Source organism: Notamacropus eugenii, chromosome 6 (assembly GCF_028372415.1).
Source record: "Notamacropus eugenii isolate mMacEug1 chromosome 6, mMacEug1.pri_v2, whole genome shotgun sequence".
Lineage (NCBI taxonomy): Eukaryota > Metazoa > Chordata > Mammalia > Diprotodontia > Macropodidae > Notamacropus > Notamacropus eugenii.
The window spans coordinates 388,090,328-388,106,731 of NC_092877.1; the positions used below are offsets into that span (position 1 = coordinate 388,090,328).

At 52.2% G+C, this 16,404-nt stretch overlaps 2 protein-coding genes across 5 annotated transcripts in view; one reads left to right on the forward strand and one right to left on the reverse strand.

The window, feature by feature from the left end:
* Positions 1-11,585, forward strand: part of ASPA (aspartoacylase) — a 20,307-nt gene extending 8,722 nt beyond the window's left edge. For all 4 annotated transcript variants that reach the window (XM_072618988.1, XM_072618985.1, XM_072618986.1 and 1 more), the window contains exons 3-7: positions 1,155-1,350; positions 2,558-2,651; positions 4,036-4,143; positions 8,506-8,615; positions 11,086-11,585. In XM_072618988.1, coding sequence (XP_072475089.1) covers positions 1,155-1,350; positions 2,558-2,651; positions 4,036-4,143; positions 8,506-8,615; positions 11,086-11,283 — 706 coding nt within the window. In that variant the 3' untranslated portion in view covers positions 11,284-11,585. The remainder of the gene's footprint in view (positions 1-1,154; positions 1,351-2,557; positions 2,652-4,035; positions 4,144-8,505; positions 8,616-11,085) is intronic.
* Positions 11,586-12,867: 1,282 nt separating this feature from the next.
* Positions 12,868-16,404, reverse strand: part of TRPV3 (transient receptor potential cation channel subfamily V member 3) — a 50,381-nt gene continuing 46,844 nt past the window's right edge. Inside the window, exon 18 of the mRNA XM_072618992.1 lies at positions 12,868-14,593. Within this exon, the coding sequence (XP_072475093.1) occupies positions 14,499-14,593 (95 nt within the window). The 3' untranslated portion in view covers positions 12,868-14,498. The remainder of the gene's footprint in view (positions 14,594-16,404) is intronic.

The window sequence follows — 16,404 nt, forward strand, 5'->3', positions numbered from 1 at the left end:
GGCCCAGGGGATGGTGTGAGTAAAGGTGCTCAGGGCCTGTTTGTCTGGAGCACTGGGTGCAGCTCCAGGAAGTGAAGCAGGGGATTGGTTGGAATGGGAAGTCAGAGCCATTTGGTGAAGAGCCTTGAATGCCATGTTAAAAGCAGGGACTTCTTTACCTGGTTACCTCATGCCTTACCTAGCCTTAGTCATTACATGGGTGTTGTCTCAGTCACACTGAGACATGATAAAGATCTTAATTTAAAAAGCTCCAGATTTCCCACTGTATCCAGGCCATCTCCAGTCATCCTGATCTATGTCTGACTACTGGATTCAGATGGCTCTGAAGGAGAGAGTGAGACTGGTGACTCTGCCCAGCCCTCTCTGGCTGTAACAGCAAGGACCCCGCATACACAGGAGGGCCTGCTTTTCTAAAAGGAGAGCAGCTTCCAAGCAGTCAGCAATCACGTTAATCAAACACATATACCATTCACTTGGCTCGGCTCAGAGGAAGAAGTCAGCACTCTGAACTTCAGAGCAAATACTAAGAAATAAAGACCAACAGGCAGGGCTTCCAACTGTCTGACCGTAGGCAATAAATACATGGTTACCAGAGAAACAAGCACCAACGTCTGGGGGGCAGGGCTGCCCAGAGTCTCATGTGGTATGTGAACCTTCTTCTAAAAGCTAAACCCCAAAGCAAAACCTCACCTGAGGGCATAACCCTCATGACCTGTGCCTCATTAGAAATGAACAAAAGGCATCTGGGGGGGATGATCTTCCCCTCCCCTCCATTAGCCTTACATTAACCTTACACATATCCCATTCACTTGCAAGTCTTGGTCTTACCTCCCTGATGCCATGTGATGTCATCTTTGACAATGAAGGACAAACCATCACAAAAAGAGGGGACTCACATGGTCTAGGGTAAAGGGGGGAGGCAATAACCCTTCATTGTTTCAAGGATCCATGATGCCCAGGGCTCTTCCTCCTGGGACCCCCCCAAAGGTTCACTCATTCAGCAGGGGCCTCCCTGCACCCTCTGCTCATGGCCCTGACCTCCGAGCTGGCTTTCTAGGCCCCAGACCCCCTCTGAGTGGGGGCTCAGAGCCACTGAGGGGCCAGGGGCAAGTCCTGGTGAGGATGTCAGGCTTGACTCTCCTCTTCACTCCCAGCAAGGAAATGACAGAGGACTGTCCATATGAAGTCAGCCAGGCCCAGGAAATACACCGCCTGTTTGGCCCCAAAGGGAGCGAAGATGCCTGCGACGTGATTCTGGACCTCCACAACACCACTGCCAACATGGGCTGCACTCTCATTCTCGAGACCGCCAAGGATGACTTGCTAATCCAGATGTTTCATTACATTAAGGTAACTTTCCTGCTGTTCTTTGGAGCTCCATTTAGGCCTGAGATTTTAAAGCATCTGTCCATTCATGCATTCAATGGAGCCTCGTGTTGGGGTGATCCGATATGAGCATGAAATAGCTGTCCCAGTGTGCTGTATCCCCTCCACAGTGGCTGCTTTTCACCCTGCCTTGGTCTTGTCTGTATAAGCTGTTGGGCTGCCCTGCCACTCCCCAGTGTTACCTGAGGCACCCTGGAATCTGGATCTTGTGCCCAACATCCTCCCCGGGGTGGGGAGCACCTTGTACATGCTTGCTTTTCCTGTTCTGAGTCTTCTTTGAGGCTGATGGATCCCAAGGTCATAGAAGAGCGAGATCCCTGCCCACTGCCACTCTACCCCACAGGGGGGCCCCTTGTTTTGATCAGAGAGTGGCTTGCCTGGGCCAAGACCACCTCATGTTGTACCCAGTGACATCTTGTGGGCGCGAAGGGGTGTTATGGAGTGCTTGCTGTACAGTGCCCAGCACTCAGGGCTGAGACTCTCATGGCAGAAAGGGAGCTTCCTGCCCCCTGGAAGCTGCCATGCCTTCTAGGAGTTGCACTTTGTTGTTGGTCTGACCCTGGCCAACACCAGTGACCAAGGACATTGGCAGACAGAACTGAGCAGGAGGGCTGTCTGTTGTTCACAACATAGGCGGTTTGGGTTATTAATGTCTATGCTGCAGTCCACACCTGAGTCTGACTATAAGAGACAACCTGCGGGGTTATGCAGGTGGCATGCTTTACTGACACTATGTGCCCAGCCTCAGGGATACATGTAGAAGGAGCTTGGGGGAGCATGGGGGAGCCAAAACAGAGAGAAGGTTTCATCTGAAAGACCAATGGAAAGTCCCTGGCCTTGGGATGGCAGCAAAGCAGATGATCCAGCCTCTTCTCTCATGTTACTTCCACTGATAAAATCCTAGGAATGTCTGAGGTGGAGCCATTGGACAAGGACAAGGCCTTTGGGAACTGGGATGTTCCTTTGGTATTGGGCCAGGAAACCCCCTCGCTTGTGGACTATGTGCCACCTTTCAGGTGTGGCTTCTGTGGGGGTCACATCTTTTGGATGTTCTCTGTGGTTGGTTCCATTGATGTTGGGGCCAGGATGCACGTGGCCTGTGGGCTCCAGTCAGTTCTGTCCCGTCTGTGTGTGTAGCCCTGACATGACATTCTCCACTCTTTCTTTGCAGAGTTCCCTGGCTCCCATGCCCTGCTTTGTGTATCTGATTGACCACCCTTCTCTGAAGTATGCCACCACACGCTCTGTGGCCAAGCATCCTGTGGGTAAGTTCTTTTGTGTCAGAATGGCACCGGGCTCTTGGCACCTGCCCCTGCTCAGGAGGCCCAGTCTAGGGAGAAGGGGATGAACTTTTCTGGGGACTCTTAGGTCTGCCTTGGCTGTCAAGGCACTGCCCTCCTTTGTGTGCTTTTCTGTCTACACTGGAAAGGACGCTCTTTGGTCCAGACCCAGGAGAACAGGCGGGCTCTGCAGAGACACCCAGCTGCCACCTCAGAACCAGGCAGTGACCAGAGAGTCTCGTCTTCTGCGACCTACCCTGTGGACTCCTCAGGGCCACGTCCACACTCCTCAGACTAGCCTAATGTTTGGGAATCTTTTCCTTTTTAATAGTTCATTTGTGAACTAGCCCCTAGGGCACTATCCTGTGGGGACAGTCTGCTGTTCCAGGGACGTTGGTGAGATTAGAGCTCGTTGCCAACTTTGGCTAGATAGGAAGGAATTATCATGCACAGTGTTTGCCATGAATGGGCTGAGGCAGGGGGCTCTCAGCTCTCGGGATACCTAAGGCAAGGGGAAGAATTCTTTGTGAGCTTCTCTCTTTAGGATTGAGTCTGGGGCAGGCTTCACCATTGTTCTCCCCTCCCCCATGCATCCTGTTCCCTCCCCCTTCCCATCTTCAGCTTACGGTCTGGGAGAAGCCCAGCAAGTCCATACTCACTGGCTGGTGTGTCTCAGAATCTCTAGGGGTCCATGAGCTGACCCATACTTAACCACCGGACTGCTCATCCCAAAGCACATTCAGACTGGCAACCAGCTCCATGCACCCATTCCTAGGGTCCAGACTCCATTCTGGCCCTCCATCCTGCTCATATCAGAGGCCTATTCACCCATCCAGGGTAGCAGCTACTAGCTATGGCCAGGACCTACACAGGAGGGCCACTGGGGGCCTCTGCACATGGGACACACACACCAACACACGTGGACACAATGACCTGCCTTGTGCAGACTGCACATGCTTATACCATGCCAAGGTCAGGTGCAGGTATGTTCATCTATATGTACACATGTGTCAGCTCACTCAGAGAGGTCACCTACATCTAGCAAACCAAGAGGGAAATACAAGAAATCCATGATGAAATTGTGTGTATTGGGGAATAACTGAGAGAAAGAATTGAAGAGGGAGCTTGTGGTGGAGGCTTGCAATGAGGAGAGAGAGACTGGGCAGGAGACAGCGGCCAGAATCATGGAGGCTCACCCTTGGCCTCCAAGGTCACCTAGAACACATGGGGAAGACACCCTTAGGGACTCCCTCTGAGCCTTCTCTCCACAGGTGTAGAGGTTAGTCCCCAGGGTCACCTAGTTTAGCCCCCTGACCCCCCAGGATGACACTCTTAGATCAGGGACTCCCTCTGGGCTTTCTTTCCACAGGTATAGAGGTCGGTCCCCAGCCTCAGGGGGTTCTCAGAGCTGATATTCTTGATCAGATGAGGAGAATAGTAGGGCATGCCCTGGATTTCATCCAGTATTTCAATGAGGGTAAGTCATGGTCCAGCCTGGAGGTGTATCTAAGGTAAGGAGCGGACTTACCCTGGAAGTTGGGAGGGTGAACCAGACTTCCTCTACTGGGCTGGTGCTCTCCTTCATCCAGGGGGAGTCCTCCTGGGCCAGGACAGATATCCTCCCCAGTGGGGCTGTAAAGTCCCTTCCCAGGGTACTTCCTGTTCAACTGACCTGCAGTAGGAGGCCAGAGGGTCACATGTAGGAGAAAAGCCCTGGAGAGGAAAAGACCAAGTCCTGTGCTGGCTGAAGTAGTCCAGGCTCCCAGGGGTGCTGGGGAAGGGTCTGACCATGGGCTGTGTCCATCACTTTGGAATCCTCTCATCTTGGTGGTTCCCCGCCCCCCCCCCCCCCTTGTCTTGTTTTTGTGGCTCCCAGAGATCCCCCTTTCCCCTCCTGGGGTTGGAGCCAGGCTTAGTGTGGGAGAGGAATGGGCAGCAATTGAAGGCCAGAAGGTCTGGGCTTGAATCCAGGCCTTAAGGAGGCCCCTGCTCATCTGGGGGCCTTGGCTTCCCTGTCTGTGGAAATGAGAGACTGAATGACCTCTGAGGTTCCTTCTTATCCTTGAACTTTGAGCAGTGGGGAGGTATCTTTGGTCCAAAGATGTCCACACCTCTGAGAGAGTTTAGGGAGGAACATTGGAAATCTGAGAGACTCCTCATTGTCCAGAATGAGGTGTTGGGGGCTGTGATCTTTTGGTCAAGGTGTGTGTGTGTGTGTGTGTGTGTGTGTGTGTGTGTGTGTGTGTGTGTGTGTGTGTGTGTGTGTGTGTGTGTGTGTGTGTGTGCGCGCTCGTGCATGTGTGTGCAAAGACCAAACTATTCTTGACACCTGGCAGGTACCACCTGAGGATGATTACAACCACCTCCCAGGGTATCAGGAGCTCACAGTGGGAGGTTCCAGGCTCAGTCCCAAGAAGCACAAGGGGGGACCCCAGAATCACTCTGGGGGACAGTGGAGAGACCACTGAGCACTGCAGAGGCTCTGAGACCTGGAAGAGAAGGCTTTGCTTCCAAAAGGCTGGATTCTGAAAACCACAGACCAGGAGATGGATGCTGATTCCCAGGAAGTTCAATAATGAATTCTTAAAGGTAGGCCATGAGCACTTAGAAATCGAAGGATAGATGGAATCATGCCCTGGGAAGATGGTTCTCTGTTGTGAGCCCATGGAACGCAGCAGCCCCACCCTTGTGGAAGGACCCACTCAGGGCAGAGCTGCCTCAGGGTATCTGCCTGAGCTGCCAGAAAACACCAAAGCCAGCGACAACCACGAGCTAAGCCTCGGGTTTTTGACAAGATAGTTTGGCCGGGAGGGCTGAAAGAACTAGAAGAAATGAAGGAGGGCTTTAAGATGAAATGCTAAATACCTCGAGAGTTTGGCAGTAAAGATGACAGAAGAGGAAGAGCTCAGAACAAGACAGGAGAATCTAACCTGAGAAGTCGACTCCCTGAAATCCAGAGCTGAGACTCTAGAGCTCTGGATCCCAGGACACAATTTCCAGCAAAAGTCAAAAGATCAGGGAAAACAGAAGAAAATTCAAAGCTTCAAGTACCAAGAGCTGCAACCCTGGAAAACAGGTTAGAAAGAGGATTCAAGAGTCACTAAACTTCCTGGAAATGATGATAGATATTCCCTCCTCCCACGAGCATGTATGAAGCCCCTACTATGTGCCAGGCACATGCTGAGCACCGGGGACACAAATATAGGTGAAATCTGGATCTTGCCCTCAAGGAGTTTCGAGTTGAACGGAGACAGGATCATTTGGAGTTCAGCAGTAGGCAGGGGTGAGCGCTAGAAAAGAGGTCTGGGCTTCTCGTCAAGGCGGGATTGTAGCTGGGCCTGGAAGGAAGCAGGAGGTAGGAATGAGGATGGTCTTCCCAGCATGAGGAGCAGCCAGACCAGAGGGAGCATCTTGTGTGATAGGGAGGCCAGTGTCCCTGGAGGACAGGGTCCGACATGAGAAGGCAGAAAAGAGCTTGTGAAGGGCTTTAAAGGTCAAGCAGAGGATTTTGTATGTGATCTGAAGGTCAGAGGAGACCCTAGAGCTTGTCTGGGGGTCGGGAGGATGGTCAGGTCTTTAGGAAGCTTGATTTGAGAGCTGAGTGGAAGCTAGACTGGAGTGGGGAGATCCTGGGACACGCCAACATGGATCGCACGGTGTGAAAGGTGAATATGGAAGAAAGCATAAGAACCAGACATCACGCCCCAGGCTTGGAGAAGAGAGAAGGGACAAGGGAGAAGGAGTGAGTGACTTTCATTTTAGCTTGTTCCTGTTGATCAGATTCCTTTCCAAATTGAGGAGGAAGTCTAAGAAGTCATCACGAAGGGAAGTCGACCATTTATGTCAGCGGGATAAACTCATCCCTAAAACAGAAGGGACTAGAAAGGCGACTCTCTCAACGCTGTTTATAAGAAACACGTTGGAAACATAAATATTCACACAGTTAAAGTGAGAGGCTGCTGTAGGATGTATTATTCTTTTTTAAAAGCTTATTTGATTTATTTGGTATTTTTTTTACCCAGCTACCTGTAGAAATGATTTTAACATTTGTTTTTAAAACTTCGAGTTCCAAATACTCTCCCTCCCTCCCTCCCTTCTCCCCCTCCCCCATTGAGAAGGCACACAGTTCGATACAGGTTAAACATGTGTAATCATGCAAAACATATCTGTAATAGTCACGCTGAAAAAGAAAAGACACCAAAAAAACTGCAAGAAAAACCAAATTTTCTCCAATCTGTGTTCAGATACCGTCAGATCCTTCTCTGGGGAAGGAGAGAACTTTTCATCCTAAGTCCTGCAGAGTTGTCTTGGCTCGTTGTGTTGCGAGAATGGCTAAGTCATTCCCAACGGATCGTCTTACGGTTACTGCGTACGCAGTACATGTCCCTTTGCATCAGCCCATGCAAGTCTGCCAGGTTTTTCTGAGAACATCTTGTTCATCATTTCTTATAGTACGATAATATTCCATTATAATCACATGCCACAGTTCATTAAGCCATTCCTCAACAGAGGGGCATCTCCTTAATTTCTAAGAATTTATTATTCTTTAGATGAATTTAAAGCAGGTAGCAATCATGATCTCGGACAAGGCAGCAATCAAAATGGACATAGTTAAAAAAAGAAAAAACAAGAAAATTACATTCTATTTAATGGCACCATAGAAAATGAAATAGTGTCAGTGCTTACTACATGTGCACCAAGTGGCACAGCATCTAAACACTCAAAAGACAAGTTCATTGCATACGATACACCCTAGTCAGATCCAGAAAAACTGAACGGAAAGATAAAATTAAAAAAAAGTCAAATAATGGGATACTAAATGGGAATAGGAAGGAGTATAAATATTTTTGACTACGGACAGAAATTTTACAAAATTTTACCACCTCAGAAATAGAGAAAAACCTCAATATTAAACGTTCTTTTTGAACCATAACACAAGAAAAAATAGAAACAATAAAGGGCTTTTGAAGAAAGGGCTCAGACTGAAATGGAAAAGAGAAGACTATGGGTGACCAAACTAAGGCAGATGGGGTGTGTGGTTGGAGGAGGGGCAGATGTGGGAGATATGAGACGTGTGGGGAGGTCAAGGAGTACAAGGAATGAGAAAAGATGAGTCCTTGGTGACCTTGTAGTGGGTTTGGTGTTGAGGTCCAAAGAGTTGGCACACTGGAGAAGGTGCCAGGGAAGCAGGGTGGAGCAGTAGGGAGGGCTGGGATTTGGGCTTTGAATTCTGCCTCCACCAGTTAACTCCCTTGTGTGACTTTAGGCGAGTCACCCACCTGTTCTCAAGTCTCATTTTCCTCAATGGCAAAATGAAGGTGTTGAACTAAATGGTGACAAATAAGACTCCTTCCAGGGTGACCCCAGGGCCCAGAGCCCACACCTGCCACTTGCTTCCTGTGGAACCTGTGTAAATCGCCCCTCCCCCCTCCAAGTGCTTGAGAGGGGGGTCTTTACTCATTGGTAAAATAAAAGGGTAGAACTAGATGTCCTTGAAGGTTCTTTCAGTGACCCTGTGGTGTTCATTAAGACACTTAGAAAACAAAACTCTCAGGACTAAACCCCTTCCCCTTCAGAGTTGGGTCTGTACTAAAGCAGGACTTCCTGTCCTCCCTCTCAGACCTCAGAGACTCATCCAGTGACCTCTTAGGGCTGGGACCTCATTTGGCCATTTAGGTGGATTCCTTGGATGTGGACAGTGGAGGCTGGACACAAGCCCTGAAGACATGCACCCTCTCCCTGGAGCTGGGAGGATGGGATGCGCCCATGGATGCTAGAGGCCACATGGCTTGAGATACAGTAAACTTGTCTTTTTTCCACCTGTTCTGTCTATTTCTAGGAAGAGAATTCCCTGCCTGCTCATTGGAGGTTTACCAGGTCACTGAGAAGGTTGACTATCCTCGTAAGGAAAATGGGGAGATTGCTGCTGTGCTCCATCCTAGCCTGCAGGTAAACCTTGCCCCAGGTGCTCCTACCCAGGCCATAGAAGGAGCAGGAGCAGCCAGAGGGGTCTGCTTTGGGCTGCTGGCAATTGGGCTTCTCTAAGACTAAAAACAAAGAAAAACTGCCTTGTGTTGGTGAGGCATGCAGAGTTCTTTTCCCCAAATGTCTCCCTATCTCCAGTGCTGCGTGGGGAGTCAGGAGGCATGTGCTCCTTGACTCACCTTGGGACCCTGGCACAGTTACTTTCCTCTCATCTGTAACCAGGGTCCACTGCCTCACCTAAAGATCTGACTCACCATTTCTCTGAACCACATTTCATCTTGTCCAGTGTCACAATCTTCTGGGTTCCCAGCTCAGCTATACCATGTGGTAGGCCCCCACCCCCTGCCCCAGCCTGCTCTGTGCCTTTCCCTGGTTTATAAGGGGGCCGCCAAATCCTCGTCTTCATGGCCAAAACGTCCAGCAGCCCAGAGCCAAGAGCATGTCACCCACTGACCCATGGACCCCACCAGTTTAGCCTTTGGGGAGGCAAGCAGACAGGCAGGCAGGCTCCTTCTGCAGCGGCCCCTGATCCCTGGCTGTATCACTGCCTAATAATCGTCACTGAGAGAGCACTCTACACACATTATCTCACTGGATCCTTACAACCCCTCTGGGAGGGAGATGTTGTTACTGTTCACATTTTACAGATGAGGAAACTGAGGTAGACTTGCTGAGGGACCCATAGCTAGCTACTAAGTGTCTGGGGCAGGATTCAGACTCAGCTCAGTACAAGACACTCAGGGACCCCAGAAGCAGGCAGAATTATACATCTGGCCTGCTGCGTAGGCCTGACGCCAGGACCGCTGTGGCGCTTAGCACTGCTAACATAGAATTCATGCATGTTTTGGTTTGTGTGCTTACTAGCATCCCCCTTGAGAGAGCAGAAAGAGAAGAGAGAGGGCAGAGGTAGTGGGGGTAGGGGCAGAGAGAGAGGACCTTCTGTCTGTCCATCCGTCCATCCCTCAATCCCTCTGTCCAACCATTCCTCCTTCCATCCCTCATAATCATTCCTTAAATACATCCCAGTCCATTAGCTTCCAGGCTCTGCTCCAAGTGATAGGGAAACAGGCAAAACCAAAGCAGCTCCCGCTTGCAGGAGGGTTGGGGGAGACAGTGTGTGTATATACAGAGAAGTCACAAGACAAATACAAAAGAAATAAGGGTGAGTGTGGAAGGAAAGTTGGAACCTGCACTCTGTGTCTGAGGCCCGAGGAGGCCTGAAAACCGCTTTAATTGAATTTCGCATTATTCCATAGTCAAGCCATTTCCAGCTGAGGGAGGGAGGGAGGGAGACACATAGACAGATGATGACTGGAATTTTGAGCAAGGAAACATGTGGAAATCCAGTTTTAGGCAAACCTTTCAGCACAATCTGAACAGTAGTCCCTCTCCCCTCCTAGCTACCATTTCAGGGTGTGGGGGAAGATGGGTCAATGACCCCCTTAACCCAGGTTGAGGGGCAGTCTTCCTAAGGATGCCTCTGAGTCTGCCCTGCATGGCTGATGGCCAGAGCACACGCCCACAAAAGACAGGGGACATTGATTATGGGGGTGGTCAGACCCCAGCTGCCAGGCCTAAGCCAGGAGCACTCCCTGGTCCCCTTAGGAGGATCTTGGAGCCAGGGAGAAGTGAATGGGGAAAGGAGGAGGGGCCCGGGAGGGGGCAGCATGGGGCCCAGCTCAGCTCTTAGCCCAGACACAGGGAGCAGGTTGCTGGGCTGGGGCACAGAGTGGATGCTGGTAAAATAGGATGGGACAGAAGGCTAAGATCCCATCGCTGGCTGAGGAATGAGAAGACCTGGGTTCTGGTCCCACCAGACATGGCATCTGGCTTCCTCAGGCAGTTCCTTTCTGTCTTTGGGTCTCAGTTTCCCCCTCTTGCAGAAGAGGGAACTGAAGCTGGTTCAAAGGCCCCCCTGCCTTTCAAAGGCCAGAGCCTGGTCTGCTTGAGAGAATTTTCACTCCCTTTTCCAGCATCCAGGGTGAATGTGGTATGTGACCAAGCCTAGGAGAATCACCAGAGAGGTGAGCCCTGAATCCTACTCGCTGGGTGACCTTGGACTGCAAGTCCTAGTAAGGTCATGGTTCTAGAACCAGCCCCACCTCCCCATTTTATAGATGAAGAAGAGGAAGCCCAGGGGAGCTTACTTGTCCCTCAAATCATCTCTGAGTCTTCTGACTCCAAATCACCTCCTTCACCTCGGGACCCTCCTCATCTGTAAAATGGGCTCAAGAATCCTCGAACTTCCTGCTAGCTGAAGCCAGGGATGGAAGACCCCAAGGAGCAGGATCAGTGTCTGACCTAGGTGCCAGGCCACAGAGGGGCCACAGCCCCTGTCCTGGTGAGCCTGGTCTTGGAGTCTTAGAAGTGCCCAAAAGGGAAGACAGATGGAGACTAATTGTTTCATTTCCTCCCCTGCCTCCTTTACTGAGAGGATCAAGACTGGAAGCCGCTGAACCCTGGGGACCCTATGTTTCTCACGCTGGATGGGAAGACCATTCCATTTGATGGAGACAGCACCGTCTACCCCGTGTTTGTGAACGAGGCCGCTTACTATGAAAAAGGAGAAGCCTTTGCCAAGACCCGCAAAGTGACTCTGACTGCAAGAAGCCTCAACTCCCTGGCTCACTAGGGTGGGTGGCAGGCCCCTCAAGGGCTAGCCTGGGCCTTATTCCTCTGGGTGCCTCCCAGCACCCAGCTCAGTGCCTTACACAGAGAAGAGGCTCCACCAGCATTGGCTGTAGGAATAAAATCCTAGCGACCCTGCCCAAGTCACACCTCCTCTCTGAACCTGGGTGTCTTCCGAGGGAAGGGCTTCACACCACTCCTGGAGACCTGAGGCCTCTCAGAGAGGGGCTTGAGCACTCCCTGACTCCTGATGACCACCTCCCTCCTTTGGGTCTGATGAGACGCTTAATAAAATGCTCCATCTTTCCTGTTCTTCTTCCTTGGATCCTGCCCACACAATGGCGATGGCTTTCATCACATTCAGCCCTCCCCAAGGACGCTATTTGGGGGTGGTGGAAGCTCCAGACAGACAGACTCAATCACAGAGAAGAGGGCTGAAGGTCTTGTCCCCTCTAGAGAGCCTGCAAAGTGAGCGCCTGGCTTCCATAGGAGCCACATGGTCTGTGCTGGTCAGGCTCAGGGGTGACCAGCTGGCCCAGCTGCCCCACCAGGCCTGTTTGGGAGGGTGGGCTCTATCCCCAGGGCCCAAAGTAGGAAATCTGAGGAGCAGGGGCAGAATTCAGTTACCTATGGTAGCGGAGGAAGGGATGGACAGAGACATCAGAGTGGACGTGGTCTAAACTAGGGTTCATCTACTGGTCAAGGAGAGTTAGGCGAGACTGAAGACCAGGGAAGGCAAGGGAGTGGTAGAGGGGAGGGGAACAAAAGGGGGAGGGCACTGAAGGAGGGAAAAGAGCCAGGGACTGGGCTTCAGGTATGAGGTAGTGACACCTGGACTCTCTAGACCAGTCGCCCACTAGGCATCCCATCAGCATCTGCTCCTGGAGTGGCCTGCCGGGATGAGCCACTCAGAGCCTGGGTGATACTTGCTTGTGTGCCACCTGGGCTCGCTTGGGGCCTCCCGGAGACCTCCGCACAGCCTTTCACACCAACTAGCCTATTTATAAAGCTCTCACCGTGGGGCTGTGGTGGAGGCTTGGGAGGGCCAGCCAGCGGGGTCTGAGGTCACCTCTAAGTCCTTGGAGGCCTCAGATGGGCTGCTCCCCACTTGAGCATTGAAGGTCCAGCCCCAGCCTCCCCAGGCACAACCATCTTAGGAACTCCTGAGAACAGGAGAGGACCTCATCTGTGAAGGGGTTTCAGGCTTTCAGGCCCTGGAGTTGGAGACCTTTGCCATCCTCTCAGCCCACACCCATTAGGAGGAGGAGGGGGAGGAAGTGGTAGAACCTCCTTTTGATGCCAGGCCCCACCCCCTACCAGGTGACCATGGTGGGCTCATGCCCCCTGGTTCCTGATGCAGCCCAGCCCCTCCCTGGAAAAGGCCAGCAGCCTCTGTTGAAAGCCTGAACTCGCTAGCATTTTCCAGTTCTCTGCTTCTCTGGTGGTATGTCCCTATGCTCCTGATGGCAGAAATCCAGACATCTCTAGATGCCCCCTCCCCAGCCTCAGCCCTGGTGGGCTTACTCCCCGGCCATTCCGCCTTCATGTAGCTTGGTCTGAGAAGAAAGACAAACGAAATTCAGTTGTCCCAAAGCAAAATAAATATTTACTAGAAACCCAAGTTCCTGATTCAAGTACACAGCCCTGCAGGGCATTCACTCGGCTGGCCTCCTCCCAAGACCCAGCCCACTCAGTGTGTCCGTGGAGCCCCCCACACACACATCCCTTCTGGGACTTATGGCTAAGGAACATCCATCAGAACTGAGTGAACGGCCAGCGGTGGCCTGTTGTGGCCAAGTGAGTTTGTCCTTGGAAGGCCAACTGGCCTTGCACCTCCAGAGGGGACTTGGGCTCCTGGGGCCAGGGAACCCTCGAAGAGGCTGCTTCACAGTGCAATGTCTCCTTCACCTCCTGCACCCCCTCCCAGCAACATGGGGGGAGGACATAAAGTTGATTAAAAACACAGGGAGGGCATCAGCTCCTTGCACAAAGCAGATGGTGAGTGTAACATGGCAGCTTCCCACCCCCCAGAAGGGGAGCTCCCCTTTACCTTCAGGCAAGGCCTCCCCTAAAAGTGAAGTCAAAGTGCCAGTCCTCCAGATGCCCCAGCTGCATCCACTGAGATCATATCTGGGAAGTGCCTAGGGCAGGGTCTGCTCTACAGTAGGCACTTAATACATGCTCACTCTCCTCCCCCTCTGACCTCAACACTGTAGGTGAGTGCTCTGAGTCTGTGCACACACACTCTGCCAAGGTGGGATGGGGGTGCCTGTAAGTCAGTAGGAACAGCCTTGGGGAATCCCTGAAGGCCACATTCAAGGACAGAACGAATCTCACCCAGCCCCCTGGGGACAGCATTGTCCTGGCTCTGACACCGAGTTATCAGCCACCTGTCCCTGGAGGTAGGCAGCCCTCCCCACCCCTCCACTCGGTCTCCTTGGATAAGGAGATTAGAGAGCACTCCCTGCTGGCATCCAGCCCTCTCTCCAGGGAGTTGTGGGATTCGTGCTGCCCAGCGTGGGTCTGCAGCTATGCTGTGTGTGGGCAGTGACTGAGGGAAAATATCACAGCTTGACTGCTAAGTGTGCATATGGGTTGGGGGAGAGGCAGCAAAGGAATGAGCCCAGACTGATGGGACTCACAGGCTGGAGACCTGCAGCCAGGAGCTCTCCTCATCGCAGGGGCTCCGTGAAGTGTTTTTGGCTCCAAACTGAAATGTTTTATGTTAAACACGTGGCTCACTATGACTATTTGCCGGTTTATGGGGTTCCTCCACTTGGAGAGAGAAGGGACAAATGTGGCCCAGTCCCCCTCCCCTAGGAGACTCCTGGGATCCCACAGACCAAGAGTTGGGCAGAGGGCCCCAGCCCTCATGGGGCACAGGCCCTGCACCTGCTGGGAAGGCAACGTGAGGATGGAGGAGGAGGTTGGGACCCCCACCACCAATGTCGGCCCCTCTGTGGCCAGACACTCTGGATTTGCACAGACTTCACAGGACTTTTTGCCAAGTGACCAATGACGAAGGGTCTCACCTGCTGAACAAGCCAGGTAGGGAGATAGACCTGTGGAGTCTCAGAGACTCAGGCCTAGCCTGCTGAGCCCCTCTCACAGGCACCAGGGACAGCGCTGTCCGCCAGTCCACAGGTCCTGGCTCATGGGGCCAAACCCGATTCCCAAGGACTTGGGTCCTGGGGGGCAGCCTCATGCTCCCACTGCTGACTACACTGAAGTTTCGGGAACTTCATCCATCTCATCAAACGCGTTGAGGGTGGTTTTGCTGTTGTATCTGGATGAATCCTGGGCTTTGCTGAAATCTGTTAGGAAAGGAAAGAAAAGAAGGGGGGGAGGGAAGGAGAAAGGTCACTTTGGAAATCCGTTCCCCCTCCCCCAGGTTTCTAAGCACATCCACACCATCGACTCCAGCCCTAAAGCTGGGGGGGGGGGGGGGGGCGGGGTACCCTCAGAGCTTCCCAAGTCACTTAGAAAGTCTTGGAATGAGACCCAGGTCCAGTGGCCAGAAGCATGGCCGGCCCTGGGCCTGGCCTCCAAGTCTGACCCATCAAATGGCACAGGCCACAGCTGACATTCCCCAGTAGGACCTTTGAGGCCCAAGGTCCCTAAGGTCACACCAGTACAAAGTAGGCAGTGTAGGGTAGTGGGTGGAACCCTGGGCTAGTCCTGTGATCTAAGGACAGTTACTTCATCACTCTTGGCCCAGTCCCTTGACCTACAAGAAGTTAATGAAACCAGCACCTGCCTCCCTGCTAGGGTGCTAAAAGCCATCCACACACACGTAAACGGAGGAGGCGTAGATAGATAAAAGGTGTGGAAGACAGGAACCTGGAAAGCTCAACGTGAGGTACACATTTACCTAGGTTGGAGCATGTTAGGGGGTCACTGGCAGAGTACTTGACAGTAGAAAGGACCTAGTTTTGGAGGCAAGGGACCAGGGTTCAATCCTGCCCCTGCCCTGTGTGACCTCTCTGGGCCACTAAATGCCTAGGAAACAGGCGCTGTCTGTATGAGAGTCTTTGGCTTGGGAGGCACTCCCCAGTGCAGGAGGCTGGAGGGACCTTGGGCAGCAGGAGGTGAACAGTGACCTCAGGGAAGCCAGCGGCAAGAGGAGAGGCCCTGTGGCCTTGGGATCAAGCTACCTTGGTTGCCTTAGGCAGTCCTCTGCGATCCTCTTTGGGTATGAGTGCCTGGGGGCCATCAGAGTCTCTGCAGGGTCCAAGAGGACTGGGGCAGGGATGGGTCTGGCCTCCCTACTATCATTGTCTCTGTGACCTTGAAAGGGAGCAGCTGCTCACTGGCACCGGTCAGGGGGGCTCAGGATCAGCATTCCATGCCTGCCCAAATCTTCCAAGAGAGGCCTTCCCTGTTTCCCTGAGGGCCTACCTGGTTCAGAGGCCTGTGGGATCACTACCCATCCTGTGTGGCTTTCATTTGAATCTTCCCAGTGGGGCTTTCTTTGCATTTTCTGGACTCTGCACATGGGCTAACTATGGGCTGCCCCCTTGCACCATGTGGCTGGGCCAACTTTCCTTCCAGCTGGGCATTCTTCTGCAGCCTAACCACCCCTCTCCATTGCCTCCTGGGCAGATGATCCTCAGCGCAATTATTTGGAGATGGCCAAATGCCATGACTTGAAGCCAGACACCATCCTTGGAGGAACCCTAATCTCAGCTACCAGGGAAGCTGAGGCTGGCAGATCTCCTGAGGCTCTGCTGGCTGGGCATCTGTACAAAGTTTGGCACCCATATGATGAGCTCTTGGGAGCAAGGAGCCACAGGTTTGTCTAAGGAGGAGTTAACCAGCCAGGTCACAGACAGAGCCAGAAGAACACCCTCCTTGACTGGACTCTGGGTCAGACATTCTCCACGACAGTGGGGAGAACCTTTGGGGAAAAGCCATCTTCTTGTTTTACATCTTTCTTCATACAAATAATTGTCCTGGATGATATATTAACCCTCCTGACTCTGACTCTCTCTCCCTATTTTACATATACATACATACATATAGATATATATATATGTATATCTATATATGAAATCTTGATGTTCGCATGGGAGACACTTCACTAGAAAAGTATCTATAGAGTAGAGATCGGCTAACTGAACCCAAT